Source organism: Bos grunniens, chromosome 10 (genome assembly GCF_055505025.1).
Source record: "Bos grunniens cultivar Pamir isolate PY7600 chromosome 10, Bosgru_T2T1.0, whole genome shotgun sequence".
Taxonomy (NCBI): Eukaryota; Metazoa; Chordata; class Mammalia; order Artiodactyla; family Bovidae; genus Bos; species Bos grunniens.
In genome coordinates this window covers 58,618,225-58,636,444 of record NC_141174.1, presented here as the reverse complement: position 1 = coordinate 58,636,444, position 18,220 = coordinate 58,618,225, and the positions used below count along the sequence as shown (strand labels likewise).

Here is an 18,220-nt window from a genome sequence, read left to right as displayed (position 1 = left end):
TGTCAATGGTAATAAGCACCAAATATATTCTTAGCCTTGTGCATTGTACATGGGAGCTAGAGAAGCAGTACCGCTGTTGCTGCTGCTAAGTCGCTTCAGTCGTGTCCAACTCTGTGCAACCCCATGGACGGCAGCCCACCGCTAAACCTTGATAATTCAAAATCCCTAGAAAATGAATTTTTCTGAATAACCTAGTTTTCAGACCAGAGGAAGCTCTTCCTTCTTCAAAATATAACTACTTTGGATAATTTTGAATGTCTTTTTTTTTTTTAATTAAATTGAGTAAATACCATGTACTTTTCTTGATGACTGTTTTGAAAATTAATTCTTTTATTTCCTTTTTTAAAAGAAAATCCTATTGATGTGTATCATCAGTTTAATATCACCTTGGACGAACAGGGAGGGCAAGATTATTTAGAATATTTACACTTGATTGTACAAATTTAAAATGCTAGGTATTTATTCATACAATTTTACTTTCTCTAATATCACAAACAAAGTTTGATCCTGGGTGCTTTCCACAGTCATAACGGAGAGATCCTTTAGACTCACCTCTGACCACCAGCAGTGATGTGGGCACCTTGGTGGTACGGGACATCGTGGTATGCTGCTTTCCATTTCTGGCATTCCTAATGTTGCTCAGCATACCGACTGTTGTGTTCTCAGTATAATTCCAAGACACAGGGAAGAATACAGACACTTCTGCATTTACTAAGGCTCAAACTAGATGTTTAAATTTTCCCTTACTTGAATTACATATTGATAGTTCAATGAATGATAAAGCCTTTACTGTAGCCAACAGCTTTTGACCTGAGTTAAAAACATCTCTGTAAACAAGTGCAGGTCAGTCTCTCTAGTGTGAAAATTTTATGATCTCTTCCCAGAGGTGTTACAGTTTCTTTTGCCTTCAGCTGTCTTGCCAGGCTTGTAACAGGCAATATTCAATGTTCAGGATAACTTCTCATTCTAAGGTTCCATCCAAGTGTGATCTTTGAAGTCCTTTTAGGAGTCAATTTGAAACTGTAAATCCTGGATGGCTCCAATAGTGCAGGCAATACAACTGAAGGAGTGATTGAATGATTGATACCCTTAACACATAGGCAGTTGTCCATGGGCACAGGCAGTGATGACCCATCAGTGGGTTGCAAGCATTTTGCAGCGTTAATTTTAAGGTGTGTTTCAGGATTCAGGGTGTAATGAAGATGGAATTTACTCAAGCCTTACTTACAGTTTAAATTCTCGGGTCTGGTTTTTATTCTTACTGACAACTTCTACTACTCAGAGCTGTAAAGGTGTCTGCCAGAATAGATTCCTATTTTTCAGAGCCCAAGATTATAATCTGGTGGTTTTTATTGGGACTGCCTAGAGCCCTCCTTCCCTTTCTCACTGATTCTCAGCCCCAGTCCAGTTGGGTGAAGTGCCTGGGTAGCTGGGTTTCACAGCTGTCAATCTAGGGAGATGCTTGCTCGTATCAAAAGGAAATTCCTTCATTGCACAATAGATCTCATCTCCCTTATCAGGGACATGCTCCAGCAGTTTGCTGCTCATTCTGAATCACCAGTTTTGATTCTTTATTTCATCATTTCCATCATCATTCAAATATAGTGTTATTTGTACATCTTATATAAAATTTAAATTTCTTCTCCTGAACCCCTCATTTCCTCCTCTAGCAACTGCCTCGTTTGTTTGCTCTGCTTTGAAGCTTAACTTCTTAAGAAAGTTATTCATACTCAGTATTTCTAATTTCTCTTTTCTTTAGAAAAAATATTTTTACTCTGGAAATAACCTCAAAGATACAGAAGAGTTTCAAGTACAATGCCAAGAATTTTGTTTTCCCCTGAACCATTTGAGAAGAGTTGTCAACAGGTGCCTGTTACCTCTGGATACTTTAACATTTCCTATAAGTAAAAACATGCTTTTACATATTCATAATATAATCATTATGTACAATTAACATTTATACATTTATTTATACATCACCACCTTCTACTCCTCAGACCCCATTGAAGTATTTCAGATAATCCCAATAATGTCCCTTTTAGCAAAAGAACCCAGTTCCGAATCATGGGTGGTAGTTAGCTGTCCTGTCAGGCACAGATGTCCCTGACTCTTAGGACATTGACAGTTATAAAGATTATACAGATTTATAGAGTGTCACTCAATTTTGGTTTGCCTGGTGTTTCTTTATGATTTAATTAAAGTAACAGAAATTTGACATTAATATCAGGGAACTGGGGGGATATCCATCTCACTGCTCCCTTCTGTCAGTGATACATGATTTCAAATTGTCACTTACTGGTGGTATTAACTTTAATTACTTGATTAAGATGATGTCTTCCAAATTTCTCCATATAAAGATATTTTTTCTTTGTAGTGTACCCTGCTGTACTTTTTATTTTCTTATAAAACAGACTATCATCTAACATCCTCCATAGCTATTTATTATGTTTTATTTTCTGTTCTCTCCATCATTCTACTCAAACACTACATAAGCAATTTGATTATGCTGTACATTGGGGTAGTTTGATTCATGGTTCTTTGCTTGGGTACTGAGTTACTTGAAACTGTAGATTTATAGTTTTTATCAAATTTGGACATTTTCAGTGATTATGCCTTCAATTATTTTTTCTTTCCTTTCTTCCACACACTATATTTCTCCTCTCCTTCACAGACTCCAGTTGTATGATTATTAGGCTCCTGACGTTGTCTCCAGCTCAGTGGTCTCTGTCTGTTTTCAGTCTGTTTCCTCACTGTGCTTCACTTTGGAGAGTTCCTGTTATTGTCTTCAAGTTCATTATTAATCTTTTCTTCTGCAATGTCTAATTGGTGCTAATTCCATCCAGTGTGCTTTTTATCGCTAAAAAATTGATTTGGGCCTTTTTAATATCTTCCACCTAGATAGCATATTCAAAAACAGAGACATTACTTTGCCAACAAAGGTCTGTCTAGTCAAAGCTATGGTTTCTCCAGTGGTCATGTATGGATGTGAGAGTTGGACTGTGAAGAAGGCTGAGCACCGAAGAATTGATGCTTTTGAACTGTGGTGTTGGAGAAGACTCTTGAGAGTCCCTTGGACTGCAAGGAGATCCAACCAGTCCATCTTAAAGGAGATCAGTCCTGGGATTTCTTTGGAGGGACTGATGTTGAAGCTGAAACTCCAGTACTTTGGCCACCTCATGCAAAGAGTTGATTCATTGGAAAAGACTGATGCTGGGAGGGATTGGGGGCAGGAGGAGAAGGGAACGACAAAGGATGAGATGACTGGATGGCATCACCGACTCGATAGACATGAGTTTTAAGTGAACTCCAGGAGTTGGTGATGGACGGGGAGGCCTGGCGTGCTGCAGTTCATGGGGTTGCAAAGAATCAGACACGACTAAGTGACTGAACTGAACTGAACTGATGTCTCTTTTAATCATATTTTGCTTTCCTCTGTTTCCTTGGTCATGTAGACAATATTTACAATAGCTATTTTAACAGCATCCTTATCTATTTATTTTATCATTTACGTCAATTCTGCATCTTTTTCTCCTCATTTTTGGATTAATTAATTTGTATTAATTTTTTCCTCATTATGGAATATGTTTTTCTCCTACTTATTTGTATGCCTGGATTTTTTTTATTATATTCCACAATTTGTGAATTTGTGTGTGTGTGTGTGGCATACTGGAAGTTTTTGTAGTCTTTAAATATTTGGAGGTTTTGTTCTGTGGTCCAGTTAAATAACTCAGAAACATTTTGATCTGTTCTTTTGAACTTTGATAGGTGACTAACCGCCTCAGCCGTTAGTCAAGGCCTACTTGGCACCACTACTGAAGATACCCTTCCTAAAACTCATCAATCCCCTACGTGTATGAGATCTTTCTACTCTGTCCAGTAGAGACAGAAACTACTCCAGCCGTGTGTGATCACCGGGGACTACTTCACTTGATCCTTTCTGAAATTCATTTCATAGTCTCAAGCAGTTTTCTCCCACATATGTGCTGATCAGTATTCAGCCAAAGACTCAAAAGGAATCCTCTGGAGGCCTCCAGAATGCGTGCTTGCTCTCTTTCTCTCTCTCTCTCTCTCTCTCTCCAGTGTGTGTGTGTGTGTGTGTGTGTGTGTGTGTGTGTGTAGGTTTTTCTTCTCTGTCACTCCCTCATCAACTCAAGGAGGTTTCTGAAATCTGTTTGGGTAGCCCCTCCCTGTGCTGTGGCCTAGAAATCTTTTCAAGCGGTAAGCTGGGACATGGGGCTTATCTTGCCTCCCTTCTCTCAGGGATAACTGTCCTCTGTTGCCTACTGTCTAATGTTTTAAAAAACATTTGTTCATTTTTTTTTTCCAGTTTTTAAGTTAAAGCAGGAGGGTTTAATTAGTCCCTGTTCCTCCATCATAGTCAAAATTGGAAGTCTAGAATACTACATTAGTTCTGCAAGGACGGGAATTTTTATTTTGTCCCCTAACTATTTCAACCTTCCAGAACTGTGACTAGCATGTTAGGTACTCAGTAAATATTATTTGAATGGAGTATTTGTTGATTAAGATTATATTTGAGAACTTTTTCAGCAGTTATTTGAGTCTTTCCTATGTGCTGGCACTGATGACATAGTGGTGAATAAAATAGATATGATTCCCACTTTCAGAAAGCCAAATGCCTGAAGGGAAATGTCAATCATCAAATAAACAAGTGAGAGTTGTAATTATAAATCGTGATAAGTATTTTTCCATGAAGGAAAAGAGTGGGGAGACAGAATAGGTGAGGAAAGTGATGACCTCATCGTTACTGGATAAGATAATCAGTCAAGACTCTGCAAAGAGGCAATATTTCAACTGACTTCTGAAGAGAGAGGAGGAGCCAGCCTGGTGAGGAGGTGGGGAGAAGAGTGTTCCAGGGACTTGTATGTGTGAAGCTTCAAGGCAGAAAAGAACTTGGAGCTTTCACAGAATTAGAGGAGACTGGTATGGGAGAGGAAAATGCTACCACGTGAAATTGGAGAGATGGCAAAAGTAGGCAGGACCCACAGGCTGTTTTTGTGATGTCTTGGCTTTCTACAAAGTACAGTGAGAAGCTCTTGAAAGTTTTAAATAGGGAGTGATATGAGCCAATTTATATTTAAAACTTTTTCTAGCTGCAGTATGGAGAATACTACTCCTGGCACAGTTGTAAAAGAGAAGTTATATACAGCTGAGATTCTTAAAATTTTTTGTGCCCCTAAACTTGTTTGGCTGACTGCTGAAGCATATGGTCTCCTTCTCAGAATGTTTTTAAATTACAAAGGAAATGAATTATATTAAAATATAGTTCGTCAGAATATTTTTAGGAAAACTTTTGTGATACAGTTAAACATATATACTTCTTTATTAACTGATTAGGTAGGATATAAGAGTGGCTATGTACTTACAAAATGAAAGAACATAAAATGTTGGTATATCTATACTAACTAATATGATGGAAAATGTCTGATTTTTATTGATGACTAAATCACAGAAACTGTTAATGCTACTTGTATTGTCTACATCTATAATGGAAAGAAACGTTAGATTTCCATTTGAGATTGGTGGAAATAACAATGTCATTTTTTTTTATCTTTGAACTTCACAGACCACACCCTGAATTTAGTTCATCAAGCCCGTCTTAGTCCGTTTGAGCTACTATAAAAGAATGCCATACACTAGGTGGCTTATGACGGAGAAGGCGATAACACCCCACTCCAGTACTCTTGCCTGGAAAATCCCATGGACGGAGGAGCCTGGTAGGCTGCAGTCCATGGGGTCGCTAAGAGTTGGACACGACTGAGCGACTTCATTTTCACTTTTCACTTTCATGCATTGGAGAAGGAAATGGCAACCCACTCTAATGTTCTTGCCTGGAGAATCCCAGGAATGGTGGAGCCTGGTGGGCTGCCATCTATGGGGTCACACAGAGTCGGACACGACTGAAGTGACTTAGCAGCAGCAGCAGGTGGCTTATGAACAACAGAAATGTATTCCTCATAGTTCTGGAGGCTAGAAGTCCAAGATCAAGGTACCATAGATGTGACATCTAGTAAGAGCCTGTTTCCTGGTTCATAGACCATCTTCTTTCTATGACCTCACATGGGTAAAGGGGCAAGGGAGTTCTCTGGGGTCTCTTTTTATAAGAGAGGGCTAATTCCATTCATGAGGGCTCTACTCTCATGACCTAAAAATGCAAATGAAAGTCATTCAGTCATGTCAGACTCTTTGCAACCCCATGGACTGTAGCCTGCCAGGCTCTTCTGTCCATGGAATTCTCCAGGCTACAGTATTGAAATGGGTAGCCTATCCCTTCTCCAGGGAATCTTCTCAACCCAGGAATTGAAAGTGAACTGGGGTCTCCTGCATTGCGGGTGGATTCTTTACCAGCTGAGCTACCAGGGAAGCCCCTCATGACCTAATCACCCGCCAAAGGCCCCAACTCCAAACACCATCACATTGGAGATTAGATTTCAACATAAATTAGGGGTGTGGGGAGGAGACACAAGCATTCAGTCTATAAAAGATCCCTTGGAAATTTTTAGTTAAGAGATTGTTTTAGTAACTGTAAAAAAGAAGATGGAGGCTTGGACTAAGGCATTTTCAGAAGAGGTGACAATAAGGGGACAAATCTGAGATGTTTTTATGGGAGCATCCCTATACAGTGTGCGTGTACTCAATGGCTTTGGTAGGAGAGCTGGATTTGGCATGAACACAAGTCACATCTTTCCTCAGGGTGTTCTGGCAGCTGTCACCTTGGTAGGAGGGTAGGGTTGGAGGTGAAGAGGATAAGGGCGAGGGGGAAGCCAGGGCTTCCCACCTGCTCAGTGGCTGTTACTGCCCTAATGGGGGTGCAGGCAGGTTCCAAGTTGCTGGAGCAGAAGCTCTGAGGGTCAGGTCCAAGCGGGCTCTATTCCCTTGAAGTGTGAACTGTCCCCTATCCCAGCACCAGCACCCTTGGGAGCAGTGCTGGAGCAAGAGGGGCCCATTTGGGCTCTCGACATCTGTCAGGGTACAAGCTACTGTGGTCTAGCCTCAGAGTTCAAGGCTGCTTCTGATGCACTGCCTCTGAGAGTGCCAGTAATGGCTGCCCCCGCCCTGCTCACACAGCACTCTGGTCAGAACCACCTCTGCGTCTTAGAGCAGAGTTCTCTCTGTCATGCAGCCCTCACTCCAGCGTAGAGCTATGACATGAATTAAACAGGACTGGAACATTCACTCAGCTCAAGCTGGGGTGCTCTGGGGCAGTCATGGGAAACCAACCAGCCACCAGTGCAATTTCAATCAGCCCTCTCCACTCTGCTTCAGGAGAAAGTGAGTGCGTACATGCATTCCTCCCAAGTAGACAGAGTCTGGGTTTCCCACAGCCCTCATGTTAGTCCTCCCAGTCATCCAATCAGTCAAGGGAGCTTGTCTTCACTGGGCCAGACCTCAGGACTCGTGCCTGTAATATGTAGCTTGAACCATTTATTCCCCAGGGAGGATCTCTACTCCTGTAATCTCCCTTTTCTTCTGAGTCCCCTGCCTGAGCCACAGGTCCTGACCTGATTGCTTCTCTTCCCTTCCTACCCGATTCTGTGTAGATCCTTCTTTCAGCCTTGATTGTATAGGAGACTTTGCCAGTTTCCAGTTAGTTTTCAGTGCCACATGTAGATGTATTTTTGATGTGTTTGTGGTGGGAGATAAGTTCCAGGTCCACCTACTCTGCATCTTGATCATCTCTAAAATGTAAGATATTTTAGTAGGAACAATCAACAGAACAGAAAAGAGAGAGGTTACCTAAAGTTATTGGGGAAATCTTCATGGAAGAACTAGGCCTAGGAACGTGAAATGTGAAAGAATCTCTATGAGAAATGTTAGCAGGGATGGTTAGAAAGCCAGAAGATTTGCCAGGCAGGCTATTGCTGTAACTCATTGAAAGGTAAGGATAAAGAATAATACTAAGAATTAGAAAGAAAGAGCATTCCTAAAAATTAAGTCAAGAACACTAAGACTCATGACTGTGGTACTCACGAGCTGTGAGAACTAGGGCAAACACCTAATGAAACCTCAGCTTCACATATTAAAAGTGAGGATAATAATAATAGCTTGTGACCTACAGTGTTGTTTTAAGGATTAAATAAAATACTGTGTGTAAAGTAACATGTATCAAGGGCAGATAAATATTAGCCATTATTCTAATTACTGCTAGGATTCTGACATTGTATTGGACCGTCACCCACAGGAGATTGCAATCTAGTTGAGGAAACATGATAAAACACATATTATATTTTCAGAAGGAAATTGTTCAGAATCAAGTGTTCAAACTCTAAGTGAGCAACTCTAAGCTATTAACACATTATTAACCAGAGACATATTAATTTCATCTCTTGTTATCCAAATGTTATAGACCAGAGAAGTTTCAGTCTTCCCTTACATAACAAATCACCAGCCACAGGCATTAGCGTCTGCAAAAATTCCTCTCTCAATAATATGTTAAATTTTGCCCAGTATAGTGCTTTCTGTACCATTAAAAGACTGAAAATTCCTGCTGCACATTTGTGTGTGAGCATTGCAAACGAGTAGGGACACTGCTGTATCTCTTGTTAACAAGGAAGTTTTAGACATTACTATTGTCTAGTCTCTGCTGCTTGTATAATAATGACTATGCCTCAAACAATTAAAAAACCAAAACAATAAAAGTAATTGAGATTCTAAAAGTCTGTTCTTTGCTTTCATTTAGAGGAGCTAAGACAAGAACAGGCTGTTTCCTTTCATTCTGTCATAATAGCATTTCAAAAAGATGCACAAAGAATTTCAATTGACCTTTGGAACTAGCCCTGCATTTGAGTAGTTTGTATGTAGAAGGCTGTTGGAGTTGTTTGTATATAGATGGCTGTGGCTTAATGGCTAAACATTAATGTTCAAATTCTTTTTCTGAAGCCTACTTTGCTATATGACACTGAACCACTCCTGCAATTTTTACTCTATAAAAGGAGGATAACAGATCAGTAGAGAAAACTTAATGTCTGTAGCAAAATAGAAACACAATAAAAATACTTTAATAATCAATGTAATGCCTATTAAACAGTGAGGATCTAAGCCAACACTTACAACAAAAGACAAAGAAATTTATTATATAATGATATATAGGTCAATTTACTAAAAGGATACAACAATTATAAATATATACACATCCAAAATCAGAGTGCCTAAATACATTAAGCACATATTAACAGAACTAAACAGAGAAACAGATAATACAATCATAGTTGGAAACTTTACTACCTTACTTTCAACAATGGGAAGATCATCCAGACAGAAAATCAATAAGGAAATGTTGAACTTGAACTCTACTTGGTCTACTTTAGACCAAGTGAACCTAAAACATATATAGGATGTTGCATCCAACAGCTTCAGAACATACATTCTTCTTAAGTGCACACAGAACATTCTCTTGGATAGGTCAAATGACAGATCGTAAAACAAGTCTTGGCAAATTTAAGAAGGCTGAAATCATACCAAGACTCTTTTCCAATCACAACTGTTTGAAACTAAAAATCAGTAACAGGAATAAAACTGGAAAGTTCACCAATATGCAGAAAGTTTAAAACACACTTGTAAACAACCAGCCAATGGATCAAAGGAGAAATGAAAAGTTAAAAGGTACCCTGAAACAAATTAAAAAAAAAAAAGGAAACACAACATATCAAAACACATGGGATGCAGCAAAAACAGTTCTAAGAGGGAAGTTTATAGTGATAAACACCTGTGTTAAGAAAAACATTTTAAAAGGTATCAAATAAACAACCTAACTTTATACCTCAAGTAACTAGGAACCAATTTCAAGCACAAAGTTCATGAAAGGAAGCAAAAACAAAGATCAAAGCAGAAATATATGAAATAAAGACCAGAAGGACAAAAGTCAGCAAAGCTAAGCGCTATTTTTTGGAAAAGTTAAACAAAATTAACAAACCTTTAGCTAGACTAAGGAAAAAAAAAAAACAAAACGCAAAGAAGTAAAACTGGAAATGAAAGAGGAGACATTATAACTGATATCACAGAAATCCAAAGGATCATAAGAGACTACTATGAATCATTAAATGCAACAAATTGGATAATCTAAAAGACATGGATAAGTTTCTAGAAACATGTAACTTACCAAGACTGAATCTTTGAAAAAGAAATAGAAAATATGAACAGACCAATTACCAGTAAGGAGATTGAATCAGTAATCGAAAATTCTCACCAAAGAAAATCTCAAGACCAGACGACTTTCCTGGTAAATTCTACCCAACATTTAAAAAAATTAATGCCAATTCTTCTAAAACTCTTCCAAAAAACTGAAGAGGAGAGAACACTTCCAAATTAATTTTACAAGGTCAGCATTACCCTGATATGAAAGCCACGTAAGGACACTATAAGAAAACTGTAACCTTATCTCCCTGATGAATATGAATGCTAAAATTCTCAACAAAAATATTAGCAAACCAAACTCAACAGCACATTATGTGCTACATCACATTAATAGAATGAAAAATAAAAATCACACGAGCATCTCATTAGATACGAGAGAAAATTTAACAAAATACAACATCCTTTCATGTTAATAACTATCAATAAATTGGGTATAGAAGGAATGCACTTCAACATAATAAAGTCCATATATATCAAGCCCACAGATGACATCATACTCAATGTTAAAAGATTAAAAGTTTTTCTGGTAAGATCAGAAGCAAGACAAGGTTACCCACTCTCATGACTGTATTTAGCGTAGTACTGGAGGTCCTAGCCAGAATAACCAGGAAGGAAAAAATAAATAAAAGGTATTGAAACCAAAACCAAAAAAGTAAAATTGTCTCTGTTTGCAGATGATGATCTTACATAGAGAAATCCTAATAATGTCACCCCCTCAAAAAAGAAAAAAAACCTGTTAGAACTAATAAATGAACTCAGTAGCAGATTAAAAAAATCAACATACAAAAATCAGTTGTGTTTAAGACTTTGATGGCAAACTATGCATTAGTTCTTGAAGTCTCTGCCCCAAAGTGACTCATATCACTTCTGCTTATGTCTCATTGAGCAAGTCGGATGCCTTTGTTGGGTATGTATAAGCCACATGTAGCAGGGGCAATGAATCTTTTCAGAAATAATCCTGTCTCCCCACTCTTAGGACTATCTTCCAGTAGTCACTTTGAGTTGCTGTTGTAGTAGTACACTGATGTAGGGAAATGTTTGTATTGATTTCTAGAGCAAGTGTATTACGTCTTGTAAGAGACTGACTCTTGACTTTATGGTTTTTGACCTCCAGATGGCATTCTCTGGGTAGATCATCATCCACCTAGGCCCAAGATGCAGTTACAAATGACTTGTAATTTATTTCCTCATATTAAATTCCCCTTCAATAGTGAAAATTTGCCACTGTCAAAGCTCATCAAAGGAAGGTACTCCAGAAGACATTCAACAAGGAGCTACAGAAATGTGAGAAATGACAGCATCACTGAGATCACTGACCTGCCTCCCATTGGAATTCCTTAAAGCATGTGATGCTTGGTTGAAGTAACACATATAATATGTGTAATACATTACGTATAATATTATCATATATATAAAGTTGTGTGAGTACATGTATAATACCTCTCACGTGTTTGTTAAAAAGAAATCAACATGGCTTTAGGCATCCCTAGCTCAATTTTTGAAGCAGAGAGACACAACTACAGAATGATAATAATGGATAGCCTGTGTGAAAAGCTTATGGTGTTCTAGGCACTAAATGATGTATGTGGTTTACCTCCTAAGCCCTTGCAGCCAGGGCTGGGACTGGGATGAGGGAAGCAAGCAACCTGCCTGGGGCACAGAATTTAAGGAGATGCCTGGACAAATACAAGGTTGATGCTTGCTTGACCCTGACCATGAATGCCTCCTTCAGTGCTTCACTCACCTCACTCTAATCCCAGACCTGCTTGTAGCAGCCCTGTGAGGTCAAGATCATCAACTCCCTTCTTCACAGATGAGGAAACAGTGGCTTTTGAGGATGAGTATCTTGCTTCACTTGAACCCAGGCAGCGTGGACACCCAAGTCTGAGCCTTGACTCACTGAGCCTGCATCAGCGCCTTCATCGACGCCTCATCTAAAGTTTTGGTTGTTTTTGTCGTCTTTTCCAGGTGTCCAAGGCAGCTGCAGATTTGATGGCCTACTGTGAAGCGCATGCCAAGGAAGATCCCCTCCTGACACCTGTTCCGGCTTCAGAAAACCCATTTAGGGAGAAGAAGTTTTTCTGTGCTATCCTTTAAGTCTTCAGGAGGAACCTGAGGAGCCTCGGGGCTCCAGGGACACTGATGTAGAGTTTTTAGCAAAGTGGGCGCCTTTCTAGTCCACAGCATTTAAAGAGAGGGAGGAGAACCATCCTGGAGTCTCCAGGCTTATGCATGTTTAAAGAACTGGTCCCCTTTATGAGTATGAAAGCTGATCCACACCCCAAGTTAAGAGATCTGATGTCTGGAGAACTGCCTAGAGGAGGGGAATATGTAAAGATAAAATTGATGTCATTTCTTTCCTGCTATCCCTCCCCAAACCTTATGTTTCTGCTTCATATTTAAAAAAAATAAAAATTAAAACAGACAGCTGTCCTGAGCTCAGATATGTATGACCTTCTTGGAATGAATATTGCCTTTAGAATACCCTTTGACAAGCTGAGTCGCCCAGTGTAGCCATGGTTTGGTTCAATGACGTTGATGTTTCGTCTTTGTTTCTTTTCTTTTTCCCTTTTCCCCCACCCTTCCTTCCACCCCTCTCCATTAGAGTAGTGAAGAGATAGGCTGGATTTGTCTGTAAGACTGAACTCGAAGGATGAGCACCCAAAGGGTTGAGAGAGGTGTTCCCCGTGGTTTATCCTCATGGTAATAACAACAACAAATGCCGGTTGTCTGTGTTCTTTGATCACTATTCCTAACATTTGTACATGATAGCTTTGATTCTGCAAGTAAAAGTAAATCATGTGTTGTGACTGGTGCTTTCATATATTTGTGACAGTTTTTGAGTAATACTGCATGAAAATGTCCCCATGTTACATCCATTCAGAAGTTCTGTTGTTTTACTATAAAGTTTGGAAAAAGAATAAAAGAGGAATAAAGCTAGGGAGGACAAGACTCAGTATCTTGAAAACTGAGATGACTTCAGAGCCTTAGCCACGCCTAAAATACCTCCTAGTTAACAGAGGCGTCAGTGCTTCTGCAACGTATTTTCCAGAATCCAAAGCATTTTGATTTGAACCAGGATCCAGGGCAGCACACGTAGCAGCAAGCATCAGAAGCACAGATTCACCTTGAGTTGGGAAGTGCTGTGGTCACAGAGTCAGAGCAAATTCCCTTTTTCCCTGAGTCGCCAAAATTCTAGAGTGAAGAAGGCTTTCTGTGCTCTTCTTAACAAGAAAACACATGGCCCTCATTTGTTCAAGTATCAAGAGGAATAACCCTTTACTCCAAATCAAATCCACTCTCAGAATCCAGCTGTTCACATGCCAGCAAGGAAGGGTCAGGTGCCACCCCAAGCAGCTCCACCAGAAGCAGTTCTGGCTCTTTTTTCCACTGAGATAGCCTTTGTTTTTCACCTAAATTCTCAATAGAGTCTTTTCTTTGTGTTTGTTCTCCTCTTTGTTGGTTAGAGTCTCTCTGCCTTTGTTTACAACTTCCTTGCAGCTCTAGCCTTCTCTTCCCAAGAGATGTGTTGAAAGTGATTTTTTTCTTTGTGGCTCCAGTCCACCAGTAATGGGAAACTTGGAAGTCTTTCTCACTGTTTTCAGTGTTGTTTCTAGGCAGATGAGGGCTCTCTTACAACTCTTTTTTTATTTTGAAATTCCAAAAGACGATTTCTGAATTAATTTTATTCTCTTTCCATTCTCTTCCTCCCATTAAAAAAAAAAAAAGGAGGGCAAAGAAGGAAGAAAATAAAAATCTGCCCAGGGATGGATTTTGAAAGAAACTTGATAAACACTTTGCTTAGCTTCTTGTATGGGGATGAGGGTAAAACAATAAATACATTCAATTAAAACTCATATCTGGGGGGGGGGCAGGGAGACTATTAAGACATTGTGAAATTCATGAATGCACTCCTGTAACCAAATACTTCTGTTCAGACTTTTGGATTTTGTTACAGTCAGTGGGATTCTGATGAAGATTTAGTGGGGGGAAAAACCCTGGCAGAGTGTTAAACTATAGTATTGTACCATTGGCTTACTAATACTGTGGAATCAACTAAAACCCAACCATATTTTTAAAATAAGCCAAAACATGAATTGAATATGTGTTCACATAAAAACAAGTGTGAATAAAGCACTCTTTGGTGGTGATTAAAGCATCATTGTAAGACCCTGATATTTTTTATAATCCGCACCATTTATTTTTCTCAGAAGGAGTCTATATTTTCATGTAAAGCTAGATCTTTGGAGCAGTTAAAATGGAATTAAAACTCATAGGAATACAGCTCTGTTAATTAAAAGTTAAGGCAGTGTCAAACTGCATGTGACCTTGTTTATTAAGGAAGAAAGAAGGCAGAAAATACACAGGTATTCTGAAATTAAGTTTAAGAAAAATGTTTGGCTCATTCATAATTTCATGTCCTATAAAAGGGAATTATAATCCCAGAGTTTTTATATGAGTTTTAACTTATTGGTATTTTTACTTGTTAATGGGGAAATAATCTTTTGATTACTTATGCCTCTAATGAGTTTTAATTCTTTTAGAAATTTAACAATCATTTTCACCAGCATAATTTTATCTTAAGGGGTGACTAATAGGAAAGCTTAGCTTAATTAGTCAAGGCCCTAATTTATGTATATATTGGGTAGTAATGAAAAATCTGCCATGAAATTCATTAAACAGTAATAATAACCCTCTACTTAGAATGCAGACTCTATTAAGGAAAAAACCAATCTTGTATCATCCTCAGTATTAAATCTTTCTTCTTTTTTTCTTTCAATTTTAAACCAAGTGCTATTTAAGTCAGAGCTTGTGAGTAAGTACTTTGAACTGAGGCTAACTTTGCTCATAATATTTGAAAGAGATTGCTTACCAAGGAAAAATTTAAAACCATTTCTCTGTATACTTATAATCACAAAAAGAATTTTGAGAAATCAAGCAGGCTATCTTATGGAATTTTTTTGTACTTTTTTTTTTTAATATTTACTTCTAGCTGCTCCTGGCAATGGTGAATTATTATACATATACATTAATGTTTTCCCAGCCCTAGAACTGTTCACATTTTTTCCTATATAAGATCTATGGAGTATATCTTTCAAAGAGAGAGAAATACAGAAATGTTAAAGCAGAAAAACCTGAATGTGATGTGTACACTTTCACCCCCTCATAGATAATGTATTTGTTTTAATAAATGGAATTTTCAGATTCATTTCCATATGCAGTTGATTTTATTGTGAAAGCCTGTGGACCACCTCACACAGCGATTCTATGGTTAATTTGGGAAGGATGATAACACATAACAAGGTGGATGAGGAAATAGAAATCCATGGATTTTCTTTAGGGTTTGTTAATAAAGGCACCCAAGGAGGCAAAAACTCACATGAGGCTCTTGAAAAGCCTTTCTCCCAGGGAATAGTGCCTGGGGACAGAGAAAAGATACAGGGAAGAGTCCAGACTGGCAGGCTGGACTATGAAGACAGATGAGCTGCATTGACACTTGAACATCCTATGGGTATGTCACACAGGGATTTTTCCTTTACAAAAAAAATAATAATAATTGAACAGAGAACGTGCTGTTCTCCGTAAGCTGCTCATGGTTTAAAAGAATCAGTAGAGAAGATAAATGCTCAGGACTCTAGATTCATGGCTCCTTGGAGATATTCTCAATCAAGAAAGCCTTCTGTATGTCCCCCAAATTATGCCAGTGAGTAATAGGCCCTGTGAGTAAGAAGCAGGGGCTTCCCTGGTGGCTCAGAGGGTAAAGAATCTGCCTGCAATGCAGGAGACCCGGGTTCAATCCCTGGGTCAGGAATATCCCCTGGAATAGGGAATGGCAACCCACTCCAGTATTCTTGCCTGGAGAAGGAGATGCTGGACCTCAGGAAGTGTGCCTGCAACAAAAGCATCTTTGAACCTCTGATGAAGGGGCCACCTGGAGTTTGTGCATTTGTTTACTTCATCACTGTTTCTCAGACTGTGGTCTCTGGATCCCCTGCTTCAGAATCACTTGGAAAGCCTATGGCTAGTTCAGAATTGCTGGCAATGGCACTTAAGACCGTGCACGGTTGCATGCTACAGTCTGAGGACCACTGATTTAAGTACTCACGACAGCTGGCTTTTCATCATGCCTCACGAAAGGCACACACTCACTGTCAACATGCTGGCTCTTGTTCCCACAGCTGCAGGAAGTGGTCGCCCTAGAGTGAACCGTGGCTGAGAATTTCGGCCGTTCCTGGATGTGAGACTGGGAGGAGGAAGCTGGTGGGTTTTAACTCTGCTCCTGTTCCACTGAGCCCCGGGGGAGGATCGCCTCCAGCTCTGGTTCTTTAATAAGCTGCTCACATTTTAGAATGCGCTCACAGTGACGTGGGAATTGGAGCTGGGTCAGCTCCAATCCACAAATTGCAAATAATTTGCCAAGGGAAATCCCTTCCCCTTCGGTTCTGCCCCAAATCTACATTCTCTTCTATTTAGAACCAGGAGATTCAGGCAGAATTTATTTTTAATGAAGGGGGTCACGGGCTCCCAGGCCTTTCCTCAGTAACAATTCCTATGTTTCTCCATGTCCATGATAAAAGAGGCCTGGAGGCAGGGTGTCCTTCTTCATTAGGTGATGGAAAGATGGTGGCCGGTGACCTTGGTTCATACTGTAGGCAAGCAAGAGCCCATCCACGGTGAGCTGGAAAACAGGAACGGGGCCCCAGAGTTCGTGTGATCTTGGCCGAGTCCTTTAACCTCTCCATGCTAAGAAATGGGGGCAGCGTACCTGATTCACTTGCCTCGCACAGTTGTCTAAGCCAAATGAAAAAGAGCAGGTGAAGGGCATCATGAAGGAAGAGGTGGTCATCACTGGACCCTGCTTGCACAACTCTCAAAGAGAGGAAAAGTCTAGATGGTTCCTGCTCTTGACTCTCTGCCTTTTCTCTCTACCCCAGGGTGCCGTGGTTTAGACCCTCAATGCCTCATGTCCAGCCACTGGTATAGCCACTCTGACTCTCATCTCCTCCCACTCTAAGCCATCCTACTTACCCCTGAGCATTCATTAATCAGGACTCTCCTCTGATTACAAGTGGCTGAAATCTAGCTGAAACTGGCTAATCACTGGAGAGCTCAGAAACAGACCCACTTCAGGCTCGGCTGAATCCAGGTGCTCAGATGATACCATCAGATGTCTGTCTCATTCCCTTGTCTCTGCTTTGCTCTGTGCTGGTTTAACTCTCAGACAGACTCTTCCCCTGCAGATTCAGAATAGTTTCTGCAGCTCCAGACTCACATCTCACCCATTTATTAATCACAGAAGAAAGATCATAGCAACACCAGCAAAAGTTCCTGGCTGTATCCCTGAAACACTTCCTAAGATTTTTATTGGCTGGATCTGGTTCATGTGCCCAGCCATCTGTGAACCTAAGCACACAGGCAGGACAGTGGGTCCCAGAAAGCTGAAGCACTTGTGCTAGAGAATCAGAGATTGAAGATTAAAGGCAAAAATAACTGGTACCAATCACATCTTGCCAGACTCACTGAGGTAACTTAGGCCTCCCCACATGCAGCCACCCAGAGTAATCTGGCTCATGGAGCTCTTTATCAGCCTCTCCGGTCCACACGCAACTGCCTGACTGGTAAGGCCCTGGGGAGTCAAGGCCACCCGGCTATTCCTACTTTGTTTTCTAAACTCTGCTCTGGTTCATCCTGTATCCTATAAATACAGCATCTTCAACCCTAGCTCCATGCCTTTGCTTATGATGTTACCCCCTCAGGAATGCCATTACTCAGCTCCTCCAGTAAACAAATCTCTTTCAGTTTCAAGCCCAGTCTGAATTTGATGCTGCCTGTGAACGACTTCAGGGAATGCTTACCTCCTTCCTCGCTCAACTCCTGTTGCCCTTGTCATCATCACTGAACAGACCAGTATTTGAGGCAGACCCCACAGGCCCTGCCTTTGTGGAACTCGTGCTTTAGTGGGCAAAGTAGACAAGTAAACAGTAATTACCAGTCATGGTGAGAAGTTCTCAGACACAGAAAGCAGAGGGGAGGAGGGCAGAGGTGGATCACCAGCCACAGAAGGTGA

The 18,220-nt window shown here is 40.0% G+C and overlaps 1 protein-coding gene across 10 annotated transcripts in view; it reads left to right on the top strand.

Moving 5' to 3' along the window:
- GNG2 (G protein subunit gamma 2) overlaps window positions 1-12,577 on the top strand; it is a 192,726-nt gene extending 180,149 nt beyond the window's left edge. For all 10 annotated transcript variants that reach the window (XM_086321522.1, XM_086321521.1, XM_086321525.1 and 7 more), the window contains one exon: window positions 12,121-12,577. In XM_086321522.1, coding sequence (XP_086177648.1) covers window positions 12,121-12,249 — 129 coding nt within the window. In that variant the 3' untranslated portion in view covers window positions 12,250-12,577. The remainder of the gene's footprint in view (window positions 1-12,120) is intronic.
- The last annotated feature ends 5,643 nt before the right edge of the window (window positions 12,578-18,220 follow it).